Source organism: Styela clava, chromosome 6 (genome assembly GCF_964204865.1).
Source record: "Styela clava chromosome 6, kaStyClav1.hap1.2, whole genome shotgun sequence".
Classification (NCBI taxonomy): domain Eukaryota; kingdom Metazoa; phylum Chordata; class Ascidiacea; order Stolidobranchia; family Styelidae; genus Styela; species Styela clava.
In genome coordinates, this window is record NC_135255.1 from 5,413,784 (window position 1) to 5,428,688 (window position 14,905).

Here is a 14,905-nt window from a genome sequence, read left to right on the forward strand (position 1 = left end):
TTGCAACAATTTTGCACCGCTGTATTTGTTGCTTCGCCCGCCCCGGACGTCGTTTCCACGCGCGGCTTTTCCAGTTTGTTTTGTTGGTTCGTTTTCACGGAACAGCAGAAAAAAAGACAATGGAAACGGCGCTATCGGTACCGCATTTACAATAACTACATTACCGTAGCCGCTATCACGCCAGGCAGTTACAGTGGATATTGTTATTCAAAATTGATTGATTCATTAGTTATTAGGCCAATTCTTCTACTCAGGCAGAGGCCAGTCTGGATTTCATGGCCTTTTTGAACGAGAAATCGGGCGTGCAATCAGAAATTCCCGCGTGCAAATAAGAATTCCTGGCGTGCAATTATAGCTCACGACGTGCAAAACAACTGCACTCGCGTGCAACTGACTTTGACATCAGATACCTCTCAATACATCCGCGTAAAATTACCGGTATCGGATAAAAAATACGTTGAATCAGAGAAAAATGGACGTTTGACCTTTGACCCCAAACATTATTTCTACAGTTTGTCGCTAATTTTGAGAGTGTTTGTGCGACTTTGGATACCGGTACTGTTCAGTACATCCGCGTAAAATTATTGGATAAAAAATACGTTGAACCAGAGCAAAATGGACATACTTTGTCATTAATTTTGGTAGTGTTTTTACCTAGAATTAATGGATAAAAAATATGTCAAATTAGAGCAAAATGGACGTTTGACCTTTGACCCCAAACATTATTTTCATACTTTGTCACTAATTTTGGGAGTGTTTGAGCAACTTTAGATACCGGTACTGTTCAGTACATTCGTGTAAAATTATTGTATGAAAAATACGCTGAATCAGAGCCGTACTTGGCCATTGGTGCGGAGGCGATCTTTTCGTCCATAACTATTCTCACGGGATTCCTATTTCCTATCATTCAACACGATATGGACCTTTCCCTGAACATCGACTTCCTTGTTTACTTCGTGACATTGGCCAATCAGCAAGATGCAAAAAAGGACGTAACAATGAGAGGAATTTTTCGCGGGTCAAAGGTTGGGGAAAGGTCCATGGTCTTTTTGCTTCGCAATATTTCGATCAGACCAAATCTTGCAGGCTGGTATTTGTCGACAATTGTGGAGTTATAATATTTTGGCATCTTTATATTACTGGATTATTGATTTTAAAACCATTCAAACCGATTTACATTGGTGAGCAATTGCAAATTTTCGGCGTGCAAAATTGATTTCGCTCGCGTGCATTTTTGCGGAGCGCTAGCGCCCTCGGGCGTGCACCTGCCATGGAATCCAGTCTGGGGCAGAGGTGTAGGCTACCGTAACTTTATGGCCTAGGTTCCACATCAATTTTAGAGATGTTAATGAATGTACCGGTACCGTACCAATTAGCTACATATTGTAGTCTGAGTAGGCCTTCCTGACAGTGCTGCGATCTTTCTAGGCTACTTTCTGATATTTGGTTGGTGCTAACGTGAAGTTTTTAAATTATCACAGTCTGACTTATATTGAATTACGGTAACTTTTGTATTATGTAGACCATAGACTATATATTTTTGTACCATTTCTAGTTGACGAAACAATAAATCTCTCTCCTTATCACACAGTATTCTGCTACTAATTCAAATTGTTTATCGGCAAATATGTAAAATCATGAATGCTACCAAAAAGTCAATGGTTTGGAAATTCTTCTCCTTTCTTCGAGAAGACTGTAATAAAAAGCTTACAAGTGAGTGCAGGAGTGTGTCATATGCAAGCAAACGATGAAATACCATAGCAGCACCACCGGCTTGTTGAATCATTTAAAGAGAAGGCATTCTACTATCAACTTGGATGCTCAATCTGCTGAAGAGCCAACACCCAAACAAGTTAAAATTACTGACGTATTGAGATTGAAGCCCACATATTTTTCAAAAAATAGAGGGGAAGAGATTACCCGTTGCTTAGTAGAATTCATAGTCACAGACATGCGCCCCATTTCAACTGTGGAAAGTGCAGGATTTCAAAAGCTGATGTCAGTAATGGAACCGAACTTTGTAATACCATCCCGGCGAACAATAACACGCAAAATAGAGTTGAAATTTCATGATGTAAAAGATAAGCTGAAAGCCAAAGTTGACAAAGCAAACTGTATATCGCTCACAACTTGGAATCTTTTCTTGGCATTACAGCACACTTTTGTTCAGAAGATTTTGTTCTTCACAGTCATATCCTTGGTGTGAAGCCTGTACATAAAAGGCACACTGCCGACAATATTGTAGAATGGATTTGTGAAACTGTTGAGCAGTACAGCATTGAAAATAAAGTAACAGCTTTGGTCTCAGATAACGGGTCCAATATGTTGAAAGCTAGAAAAATTCTGGAGAGTGACAAAAATTGGAGAAGTGTTTCTTGTGCAGCACACACATTACAGTTATGCCTCAATTCTGGGTTTTCAATACCTGCTTTGGATCATGCATTTGCAAGTGCCAGGCGTCTTGGCAGTCAAGATCACCCATGGCCACAGAGGCATTAAAAACAAAATGTCAAATGATGGGGATTGAAGATCTGAAGTTGATTGTGGATGTAGCGTACATTTGAGATGCTTAATAGACTGGTAAAGTTGCATTGCCCTATTTCTTTGGTTTTAAATGACAGAAACATTATATCACAAGCATCAACCCTGAGTATGCGTGCTAGTGACTGGGAAATAATAGAGGACATTCAAGTTGTGCAAAGCCTTGGTGGACAAGATTATGCAACAATCTCAACTAAAGTTTCTTCAATTCGTGGCCTGATTAAAAAACTAGAGGTGGTAGAAACAGATGCTTCCCCAATTAAGCAATTTAAAAGAAAAGTTTTGTTGGAAGTCACTGGCAGATTTACAGAAACCTGGAATGATATTTCTTTTATTAGTGCGGTTTTAGATATTCGTTTCGAAAGCAAAGTTATGTCGAGTCTGTCCAGTTCAGATGCCGATGAGCTGAGTCTATATTTGGAGAAAGAAATGTCTGAAGTGGGTCACTGTGAAAGCTCGGAACAAGATTTAATAGAATGCCCCGATGTAGACCAGAATCAGCCATCAACGTCATCACTTCTGTCAGAACTTATTTCAGATGCATACGATTCAGCTGGTTCAGAAGGATCTGTGGCATCAGACAAAATAGCAAATGAGCTCAACCATTACATGAGATGCAAGGCTACCGACTTTGATCCACTTACATGGTGGCATAATAATAAAACATGTTATCCTATTTTGTCACAGCTTGCCCTTAAATATCTATCAATTCCAGCGACCTCAACTCCATGTGAACGAGTTTTCTCGACTGCAGGCCGTACTGCTACAGAGTTAAGGTCTAGCCTAACAGGCAAACACGTAGAAGCCTTGGTGTTTTTGAAGGGAAATTCTCATTTATGACTGCATGACATAATCAATTTCATCTTGTTATTTTTCTACAATGTTCACAAGTTTTCTTTCTTTTACAATATTGTAAAATTTCATTAGCACAATCTGTTTGTACTATTTGTCCCCTTGTGGAGCGAATAACTGGAATTAAGTGCGTTAACTTTTCATGCTTTTGAATTGGTTTGAAGTGTTTTTTTTGGATTTAGTCCTTGGAAATATCTCCTCTCATTGTTGCAAGAAAAATTCAATCTGTGATAACGTGCCATGTTTTATTTTTTTGTGAGAACTTGTGTTTCGTTTCGAAGACAAAATTTCGTTTCGATTTCGAAACACCAGTGTTTCGAAAATGCCCAGCCCTATTGACGGCCCATCACATGTAATAGATGTTATTAACACTCCAGTCTCTGATAATTTTCTTATACAATTTTTAACAATATTAGCTCTCTCTGACCCTGATAGTCCATCAATCATAAAATATCTAAGAAGAACTTTCCATGATGAGTTTACCGTTACAGCCATAATAACAAGAGCCTCTCTTGCGACCGGTGCTGAGAGATCTTGGTCGCCAGAGCCTATGTCGACAAGTCCCCTGTATTTATGCCCATCCCAAAAAATATCTTTATGCTCATTTCATCCAACATTACTGAGCAAACCACTTTCTCTTTCGACTCAGCGACTTCAGATTTCAAGGCGTTAAATGAAAGATCTGTGAATCCAGGCTCTGCTGGAATTTTGGAATACCAGCTTCGAATTTGAGGTGGATGAGGTAAAGCCAGATTAAATGTTTGCCTTACAAATTGGTAGGCCTTGGAAGAATAAAAGTGCAAATTACGAAGGAATGGGTGAGAAGGACTGCAGTAAAAGTTCTTCACAGCTTGCGGTTATTAAATTTTACTTTTTCAAAGATTTAATTACAGTTCTCATGTTTCTCACTACTATTTTCATTCGCTTTGACTTTTGGTTAGAGACTTTCAGTTTTTTCCTGACAATTTTTAGTTGTTCTGTTCTTATTTTTCTGACAAGCTTGTGAGGACTTATACTGCTGTTGTAGGAATGATCGAGAAATAGATTTTTTTTGACAAGTCTCAACTTCATTTGGCATAACAACTTCATCGTTAGCTGAAGTGCGGCAAGCTGGGAGCTTGCGTGAAGTGGTGTCCTAAAATGTAAAATGATACAGCTACTTAGAGGTTTATAAACATAGAGCAAAAGCTGTTAAAAGGTGATAAAAAAATAAGGCACTGATATATAATAATATTATGAGCTACTGGTGAGACACCTAGGTGCAAAACAGCAAACTTTTAGGCCAGTTATGGATATGTGTTTGAGAAATAGCAAGCCATCACATTAGCTTATGATACTGATTTTCTCAAGATTTATATTCAGTTAAGCAATATTGTCAAAATAAAGAATGGCAAATTCCACTGAATAAATTTTTAGGAATGCAATGACTCAGAACACACGAGGTCTCATAATTACACTAACCTCATGAAAATACTTCGGATCTGGAAGGAAATGCATCTTCCCGGACCCGTACTGTCTGCCCAGTCCTATCTAATTCTTTCTCTTTGAAATGATCGGAGCATAACAGGGAATACTGTGTGGGCAGCCAATTTTTTCTGTGACATTTTGCTATCCATAAAGACCGGCGAGATATATCTTTTGGAAACCTAAATAAAATACACATTGGTGTCTTAAAGGAAGCAGAATTATATTTCTCCATTATTTGATTGTACATGTTTAGTGAATATTCCGGTGCTCCCAAAATATTCGTACCAGGGCATTTTCCCTTAGGGTACTTTGCCTTACTAATCACCACTTTGATACGAATACTTCTGGAGCGCCAATATTTAAAGTATTGTCCAATATCTTCTCATGAAGAATTTTTAACACTGTTTAATATATAAATGCAGATCAATGTTTTCTACATAATAAGTCTAACTGTGACCTAATAGAGGCGATTTAACGCTTTTCACAAACCAGAAAACAGACATGCAGAAGATTTTTATTTTCAGCATATGACGGCTACGACTCTCACTACCAGTGTTCACTATTAGCGCACTTTTTTTGCGAAAATTGCGAAGCACTTTCGCAACTTTTTTTAGGGACTGCGAAATAGCACTTTTTTTCCGATTTTGAATGGAATAAAAATTCAAAGTTGACAAATATTTTCGAGTATTAAGTTGACAAATAAGTAACATACTAGTACTTTTGTAACTCAATTCTGCATATCATAACGATATTACCGGCAAAATTCTTGTTTATAATATGATTATTATACAAGCACACCGATTCCGCTTCTCCGTCAAAAACGCTCCCAGCGTCTTTGAAACCAGATGTTGGAATACTACGCAGTGCGTTTCTTTTCTTTGAACGAGAGTGGTCATGTGACTATCAATGATATCGATGAATTCAAAATGACTATAAAAGTGTTAGTAAAGTGTTATAATCACTTTGGATGAATTGTGACCAAAGTGCACGATTTTCAAATCAGACCAAACTTTTAGCAGCATGTCACAGATTTGCAAAATCACCAAATTCACAAAATATTTTGCGATATTTACACAACTATTTCTCATTGATATTCGAGTACGGGTGGGCAAAATTCAATATTTTTTTGAATCGAATATTTTTAACGAGTACCGAATAACAATTGGAACGTCCGTGGAAACATAAAAAGGCGGCAACAAAGCCTTTTGACTGGTTGATTCCGTTGTAATCGCTAATTGTTCTTGTCACCGATCGATTTGGGGACGATATCCAGGTTTTGGTAATCTATATTCACGCCCTCTCTTTTTTACAAATATGAATTCTTGCGGGTCGGTCGGTCGAAGTTTTATGTTTCGGGTTTACCCGTTCGTTCACATCGGCAACAGCTGTTGAAGACATTGAGGACCCAAATTAACATTTGCGTTGGCTTTAATATTACCTATCAAGATTTGTAAATTTACCGTCCCAATTTTATGCGAATGGTAATATTATTGTCGATACCGTGATGCAGATATTTATTAAGACGATAATTAACTTTCTCATGTTTTTCTATGGTGATAAACTTTGCAAATCTGAAATTGTGCCAATCCTGAATGTTGATTTAAAATAATGATTGAATAATTCGGCAATTAAGGCATTTATTTCTGCGTGGTCATAAGACGAGATGACGTCAATGAACAGCACTTCTTTCACAGGATATTTTACATATGCGACTTAATGCTAAAAAGATTGGGCTCGAGTGCTTTTGTGCCTAATAGAGGTCAGGCGCTAATTGTAACTAATTCCCTCAAGTTTCAACGTTTTTTCAACAAAACAATACCCCGGAGATAATTATAGCTAAAATGTTACCGAGCAATTCACAATTTTATTTATGGAATTTGCAAATTCACCAGTTTCTTGACGATTTTGATAATGTCACGCAAAGTATTCGAATCCAACGGGATTCGATAACAGGATTCGGTTTCCGCCTCTCCGGCGCCATGCGTCAATTTTTGTATTTCGGGTTTCTAATTTATCAATTATAGACGAGCGTTTTTCCCGCGTGGAAATCTCTCTCGTTTAATTAAACTTGTGTCTGCTCGCAAAGAACCCGTAAATCGGTAAACATCAGACACTGTAATTTCAATCGGCATATTCAGGACAAGATGTCGGCAATATAACCTCACGGCGAAGACTCGTTATTGCACCATTTTTGCGTTTTTCCGCTTTGCTATCTAGCTAGTGTAATATATTAATAATTGTTTGTGCCGACTTACTGGTGATATTCCGATAATCTGAATGCAACAATCTTTAATTGTTTACAGACGTGCCTTACTTCATTTTAAATTGATTTTTCGCGACCCATGAGTTTTCGCAAAAAATGATGCACGTAAACCAAAAGCCAGGCATTAAATGTTATAACATTACTTGCGATTGATTTAGATCAAATATTAGTTACGAATAATTTTATCATACCATTTTCCGAAATACAAGGTTATATCGCAAAACGCGAACATCTGTCACATTTAAATTTCACTCTCAAAAGATTACATATTTCCCAGTCCGTTTCTATCGCTCAAGATAGACGCACGTTTGATCGAGTGTCTGTGGTATTTTAGTCGCTGATAAACTTTAAAAAAAGTTGCCGTGTCTGGCGAAGATAGTGACATATTGAATTTGAGTAGGACTAAGTATGTGTAGATAATGATTAATGATAACGTTTTCATCGTTCAAGATAGACACACGTTTGATCGAGTGTCTGTAATATTTTAGTCGCCGATAAATTTAAAAAAAAGTTGCCGCATCTGGCGAAGCTAGTGACGTATTGAATTTGAGTAGAGCCAAGTCTGGGTAGATAATGATATGTAAGGATAATCATAGAAAATGAATTAGTCTTTAGATGTTATTACCTAATAACTAAGTACGAAATCGCGTTTACGAGAACTTGGTTTTACGTGTCTTGCTCGCACAGAATAAAAAGTTGATTTTAATTGATAGTGGTTAAATTCAATATTTTACAACGACGCATAGGTTGCAGTGGTCACATGCTGGTTCTGCATCTAATTAATTCTCAGCGGGTGTGTTTCAGTACACTCGGCAGACTTACATTAATAATGATTTAACGCCGTTTCATGTCTATTTTTGTATTTAACCGCTTACTATTAAAGTGTGTCAAGCGTGTCTTAATTTAGGATATCAGTATTTATTAGTATTTAGGGATTACATACATTTGGAACAATTGGAGGCAAAAAATATTATAATATTCCTCAATTTTATTGTCCTGGGAAATGCCTGTTTAGTATCAAATGAAATCCAATGTTCAGGACATTTCCAAATAAATAATACATTCATAGTAAGTAATACATTTGCAATTTTACAACATCTAAATCCAGCAATGTGGAAATTCCCACTATTTGAATAAGTATGAAAATAGAATAGGATTCGGTATTCTGGATTCGATTTAACTATTCTAGAATAGAAAATGATTCTACATTGCCCATCCCTAGTTTTGTTACATTTAAAATAAAACATTTTTGCGATTAATTTAGATCATATTTTACTTTTCAGGACACCCGTTTTCGAAAATACAAGGTTATATCGCAAAATGTGTTTTGTTACATTTAAAATAAAACATTTTTGCGATTAATTTTGATCAAATTTTACCTTGCACGGCAACCCGTTTCCGAAAATACAAAGTTATATCACAAAAAAATGCGTTTTGTTACATTTATTTTGCATTCCCAATAAAATACATATTTTCCCTAATTAAAGTCGTTGAAGAATCTTTTCATGTCGTTCAAGCTCGACACACGTTTGGACGAGTGTGGGGCGGTTTTTTGGTCGACGATAAATTAAAAAGTTGCCACACGTTATTTGTATAACGATAATAACTGAAAATTAAGATTTTGCAATAGAAGTGAATTCGTCTCAAGATGGTATTTTACGATTCTTGCCCACAGAAAATAAACACGATGACAGGCTTGGTTATAATTGATATTCGTTCAATTTATTTTACACTATTAATAAACGCGCCACACCAAGTGCGACCATATAAATTGCAGTTGCATCGGTATGGACTGTATGTTGTTGGCGCTCTCACATTAATAATAATTTTCAAAAAAACAATACCCCGACGGTGATTATAGCTGAATTCGTTACCGAGTAATTCAAAATTTTATTTACGGAATTTGCAATTTCAAGATCCCACTTGACGATTTTAATGATGTCATGCCCTAATTATTACTGCTTAAATGCCTCAAAATACAACAAATGTAATCATTTTCGACGATAACAGGCGCAACAATTCGTAAACGAGCCGTTATAACCAATTTTACCTCTCTCTTGTTTACAATTTTAACATCCCGCCGGCCATGTATGGTCGAATAAAATGTTCACATATTCAAAACATGACTTGGCCAAGGATGGAAGGGATCATTAAAGAGCTAATAGAGAGTACATATGCGAGGGTATGATATTAATATCGAGAACATTTGTGAGCATATCACAGGACGGAAATATTTTGCACCCGGCTGTTTGTTGGCAGAACAACGATACGCTAAAGTTAATTGATCGAATACAGGGAACTATTTATTTATCATCTCACTTGCGAACATCGAGGTTTTGTCGGAATTGTACGATCATGTTGTCTTTCTTGAATAAAAACTTTTTCAATAAATGTTCATTTTACTTTTGCGTCTTTATTATATGTCGGGTTTTCATTTATTTTAAATTCTAAATTGTCCGAAATACTCCAACAGGTGTATAAGTACAATAATAATGGTACTTACCAAAGTACGTACTTACCATGGAAGTTTAATACACACGATGTGTTAAGGGCGTCGTAACTCCCGGTTTTTTAATTTGATTGTTTTACATTCTGCTTAAAATACAACGTCGTTTTGCAGTCATCCAACGTAACTCTCGCGACCAAATCTTTTTTGTTTTGTATGGCATCGTCTTGGCGCAATTTATTGCCGATTGGATTTTAATTGTGTTTTAGGATAAGTTATTTTCTGTTTGTTGGTTTCTATTTGGGATCCACTATCATATCATTCGTTTATTTTTTATATTCATGTTTTTTTCAAGAATCACCCTCGTTATATTTCGTGTACCTTCTCGAAGGTAAACTCTTTGGTGTCATCGTTCCTATTAGTGTAATTGAAATATATGGAAACCTCGCAAGTGGCGTTGTGATGCGGATATTTGAATATTTGAAGTCAGCAGCATTACAAAGAGTGCTATTTATGAATGCTGAAAGTACATGGCATTACTAAACATTTTGCCAATATATGACGTTTTCTGCCCGATTTAAACTAACTTGCACGCAAACTAAGGCATGTCGACATTTAAAAATTACTTGTCTTTGGGTAAGCTCTGAAATAGTAATAATATAAATGTAAATGAGGAATTAGGTCGCGCTAGCTCACGAAACGGGGAGGATTTTCAAAGTGATCTTGTGTAATATTAAATAATTAAACTAATATGGTTTCCAGCCTGCATGTATCAATCGTTGTCTGTTAGATCGAAGGAGTAACAAACGTGAAAGCCTTTGCTGTTCACGCGGGTAAGCAACTGACACGGTGATACATTGCATGAAAGTTTTGTCCACGGCAGGTGTTAGCAGATGTCCTTTCGTTGCCGATGAATTCGCTTGTTTTAATTAAATATGAATTCGCTTAAAGGGAACTCCGTTAACAGAAAGGCTTCTCTTTAACTCATAATATTAACCGGAGGAGCGCTTTTTCGAGTATCTATGCCGTTTTAAATGGGTTATATGGAAGGCTAGGGCACCTAATTTGTTAAAATCGGCAAAAGCACTTTCGCACTTTTTTTGTTCGACTGCAAGCACTTTCGCACTCATAATTCGCTTAGAGTTAACACTGCTCACTACATTAAAAACTTATTTACATTATATATATACACTGAAGCATAATAAATTGAATAATTTTACCTTCAATAAAAACGAAGATGGCCAAGAAGAAGAACTAAATTTGTACTGTGTATACATTATTCACTGTCAAATTTCTCACATATGGAAAAATCTGGGAAATTTTCTTTTGGCTAGGCTTTCCTCATCATCACTTCCCTCACTGTCACTCCTGGGTCTCTTTATGGCCTTTCTTTTATTGCACCCCAAAGCTACGCAATAACTTCCCCTGCTCCTTTGTAATTTTTGCTACAAAATAATGACAATAAATATATTGTAAATATAAATTGTAAATGTGAAAACTTTAGTACTAAAGCCAAAGCATATTACAGCATTACGCTGTATGTTACGTTACCATACCTTGCTGACGGTGCTCCCTGAAGTATCAATTTCCGTATTTACGACTGTATCTGCAACAGGATCCATGATAGTAGAATACTGGTACCGGGAGTTATACGCTATCTGAATAAGAATTTTAAAAAATTGTGAAATTATACAAAAAATGTAAAGGTATAAAATACGGTACAGTACCGCAACCGCTCACATAACTGATTTTTCTTGTTAAAAACGAAAATAAACCATACTTACAGTCAGATTTAAAACAGTGCGGAAGTGGACAATTCGAACCTGACAAGATAGCCGCCATCGTCTTCAAATCGGCACAATTTTTTTGCTCTTATGCGCTCTCTAGTTAATACACCTCAATTGGTGTACTATACACCATAGATGAGCGGAGTCAAGAATTTCAGACTCCGATCTGAAACCAGAAATGAAAATTAGAGTCCGACTCCGAAGCTGGAAATATATGACTCCCTTTTCTTTGGTGCCTAATGTGACTTTTGTAATCCAAGCAATTCATGTAAACTTGAGTTTGGTTGAAAACAACTATAGATTATTACACTATGATAATATATTCTGAAAAAACAGAACAAAATTTTAGTTAAAAAAAAAAGATATATTGAAACCTTGTATCGAATTGTTCAGTGCTTGTGCAAGTCGCACAAGCATGAAATCAAAATCACAATAAAATAAATCATTTGAAAAATTCAAACCAAATCTGAAATCAGTAGAATGGATGGTATAAACGGTATAACTTTTTTTATGAAATATCCATAATGAACTGGCATAAAACTGAAAATTATGAAGTTGCAAGGTAAATTAAGCTATATGCAAATAATAATAAATTAACGAAACTTCCTTAAATGCTATTACACCCGTGAAATTTGTGCTGCTCTGATGAAGTGGTGCAATCTAACTGAGCTGTCAATGCATTTACATTTATTAATTTTCTTCTAACGCTGAAAATCGTTGCTAATTTTAATTTTTGTAAAATTGAGTCAGCTCTATTTTTATGAATTCAAAGACATCTTAGCATTAAAATCACACTATCACTTTCTCAAAATATAAAATACAGGCTTAAGAAATTCAAAACATTGGAGGCTAGATTGTGTAGCTTCTGGTCTTTCAAAACAAGATGAAACATAAAGCGATACTTCATCCATTACTGGTGGCTGCTCAAGACACTCTTGCCATCGTTATTATTAGTAGCAGCACTGGTTCCAGCACTGCTGGAAGTTTGGTGAAATAATGCTTCAAGCAAATCACAGCAGTAAGCATGGATGCTGTTTTTTTCTCATCTACAGCGATCAGTGACTTAAATTTAGGGTTCAAAAATGAAGCCAAATAATGTATATCGAGAACTTCAAATTTCAATATTAGGCATACCTTTTTTTCAAAAATTTTAAGTCATTAAGTCAGTCATTTTGAGTCATTAAACTCAACCTGTAAATGACGTTTCAACTTCTCAAGCCATAGAATAACTTTGTGCATGGTGGGATAGCATTCGCCTTCAAAATATTTTGAGGCATCATAAAATGGTGACAAAAATTCAATCAAAATTCTAACATTGGCCATATCAACCATATCAATTCTACGAAGCTGATCCTCACTTTAAAGAACATTGTGAATTTCAGTGTAATTTTTATTGAATGATTCCAGCATCATGAAAGTAGAGTTCCATTGCTTTGTAGAAGATAATGACTAAGCTTGTTATTCAAGCCGGAGCGCTTAAAGTATGCTGCTACAGTTTTTATGCAGTTGATTGTTGCCCGAATACTTCCCACATACACAAATTTTTCTTCAGTTTCAATTGGATTAACAGTGCTGTTTTTTTTTTCTAATTAAAGAGTATGCCGTAACACAGTTGCCAGCATATGAAAACAACAAGGGACACGGTTGACATTTGCCAATGCCAGTTTTATGTTACTGCCCTGATCAGTGTCATAGAAAGAATGTTGTGCCATATACTGGAAAGAAACTCCCAATTTATTTACAAAATTATTTAAGCATATTCTTATATTAACTCCAGTTTCAGCTTCATCTGGAAACTTCCTCGACTGCCAACACCTGCGGGACTAGAATGTGATCATTGGAAAAATAATGAACAGTGAGGCTTATATAGTGCCTGGTTTTTATATCAGTCCACATATCCGTGGTTAATCCAATTAAACCATATTCGGAAATAGCATTGATTAACTTGGTAGAAATATCTGACTTCACTTCGCTAGCACGCTTCACAATTTCTCGCTGTACAGTGAAGTGAGATGGTAAAATATCTTTGGCCTTGAGCTTCCCAATTTTTATGCTAACATTTATAAGTTTTAGTAAACCATCACCTGCAATGGCACGTATCAGTCTCATATCTGATGCTATAAAAGATACTGCTGCATTGGTCAACTCTCTTTTCAATGAGGGCGTTATAATTTTTTTTTGATGAAAAGAAACTTTTGATTCTATTATGTCTCTGATTTCCGCCTATATCTCTTGTTGTGATTTTCCCGATTTTGAATGTCTGGAATATTTCATTGAGACCTAATAATGGGAAAATTGAAACGCAGATATGAAAACCAAGAGGAGAGCAATTGTTCATACCGTGTTTCCCCGAAAATAAGACCTAGCCTGTATTTTTAAAATGATTTTAATATAAGCCCTCCCCTTAAAATAAAACCCAGTCCTGGTCGATAGCGCGAATCTTTTTTGACCTATTCGATAGCAAAACACATATGCGTTTCAAATGATTATAATCTATATTTAGCAGTTATTTTAAATAAAAATGTGTTATTTATAAGTATATTTAAAAATCTCATAATTCTCTACTTTGTAATTTTTTTTTTGACAAATATAAATAAAAGGCATCCCCCAAAATAAGTCCTAGCGCAGTACAGCACACTATCCAAATTCCAAGAATTTCCTTCCATTTGGCTTAATAAAACAAACACTCCATGTGTCTCACAAACGAGGGGCGTCTGGGACCACATCAGCTGCTGCATATCGCGCCATGCTTGTCTCAATAATAATCTAAATTAATCGCGGCCGTCGCATGACCAAAATTGCCGTTTTTTGCTAAAAACTCTCAAAAGCTACGGTAAAATTTTTTTTTCCTTTGGTAAATCGGATTATTTTTTCCCAAGGAATTCAATGATGACGTTACTAGATTGCGTTTTTTTTGCGCAACTTCTTCATACTGTATTGTAACCGATATTGAGGGACAACAATGTCCAGACATCTCCCAAAGGAGGCGTGTCTGATCATCTGTAAAATGGGTTTCTCTGAAACGGGACAATATCACCCGATTTGTATAGTGTGCCGTACTGTAGTGATAATTTTAGAGAGTAAATTGAGACCGTCTTATTTTTGGGGAAACACGGTACCATCATGATGTGCCTATTTTCCGGATGTTGAATATCAGAATCTTGGTTTTCTAATATGGGCCATACAGCCATTCACAAGTGGAAAGGTTGCTCGTAACAGAACACATAGGCTACCGGTAGGTAACTGGTGAATTACAATCAGATCTTGTACGAAAGGCAGAGTTCGAAACATATAAAAACTAGGCTACAACTAATTAAAGGCAGCACTATTGGAAGTTCTCGAGTATCGCAATCGTTCACAAAAGTGACAAAAAGATGTCACCATTCTCCTACAAATGCCTACCGGTACAGCCCCACCCCTACGACATACCTTTCCGAACTAGGGTTGTCTGCCCTCATTGAAATTAAATCCAACAGCAACGGTCACATTGACTAAATAATAAAAACCGACCCTGAGCGCTGACCCCTGATTGTGCTCAACACTACTACA

General features: G+C 36.3%; 2 protein-coding genes across 4 annotated transcripts; one reads left to right on the plus strand and one right to left on the minus strand.

Moving 5' to 3' along the window:
- Positions 1-2,652: 2,652 nt before the first annotated feature.
- LOC144424455 (zinc finger BED domain-containing protein 4-like) lies at positions 2,653-3,381 on the plus strand. The gene has a single exon (XM_078113795.1). It carries the CDS (start codon positions 2,653-2,655, stop codon positions 3,379-3,381), a length of 729 nt encoding a protein of 242 aa, XP_077969921.1.
- Positions 3,382-4,330: 949 nt separating this feature from the next.
- Positions 4,331-14,905, minus strand: LOC144424578 (THAP domain-containing protein 5-like). Of its 3 annotated transcripts, XM_078114006.1 has the most exons (6): positions 14,786-14,905; positions 11,354-13,636; positions 11,126-11,227; positions 10,869-11,014; positions 4,855-5,039; positions 4,393-4,528 (listed from the first exon to the last, which is right to left on the minus strand). In XM_078114006.1, exons 3-5 carry the CDS (start codon positions 11,189-11,191, stop codon positions 4,856-4,858), a joined length of 396 nt encoding a protein of 131 aa, XP_077970132.1. In that variant the 5' UTR covers positions 11,192-11,227; positions 11,354-13,636; positions 14,786-14,905; the 3' UTR covers positions 4,393-4,528; position 4,855. The 3 variants fall into 3 exon arrangements, with proteins under 3 accessions (XP_077970133.1, XP_077970132.1, XP_077970131.1); XM_078114007.1 differs by having other exon boundaries at positions 4,331-4,528; positions 10,790-11,014; positions 11,354-14,899; XM_078114005.1 differs by having other exon boundaries at positions 11,354-14,899.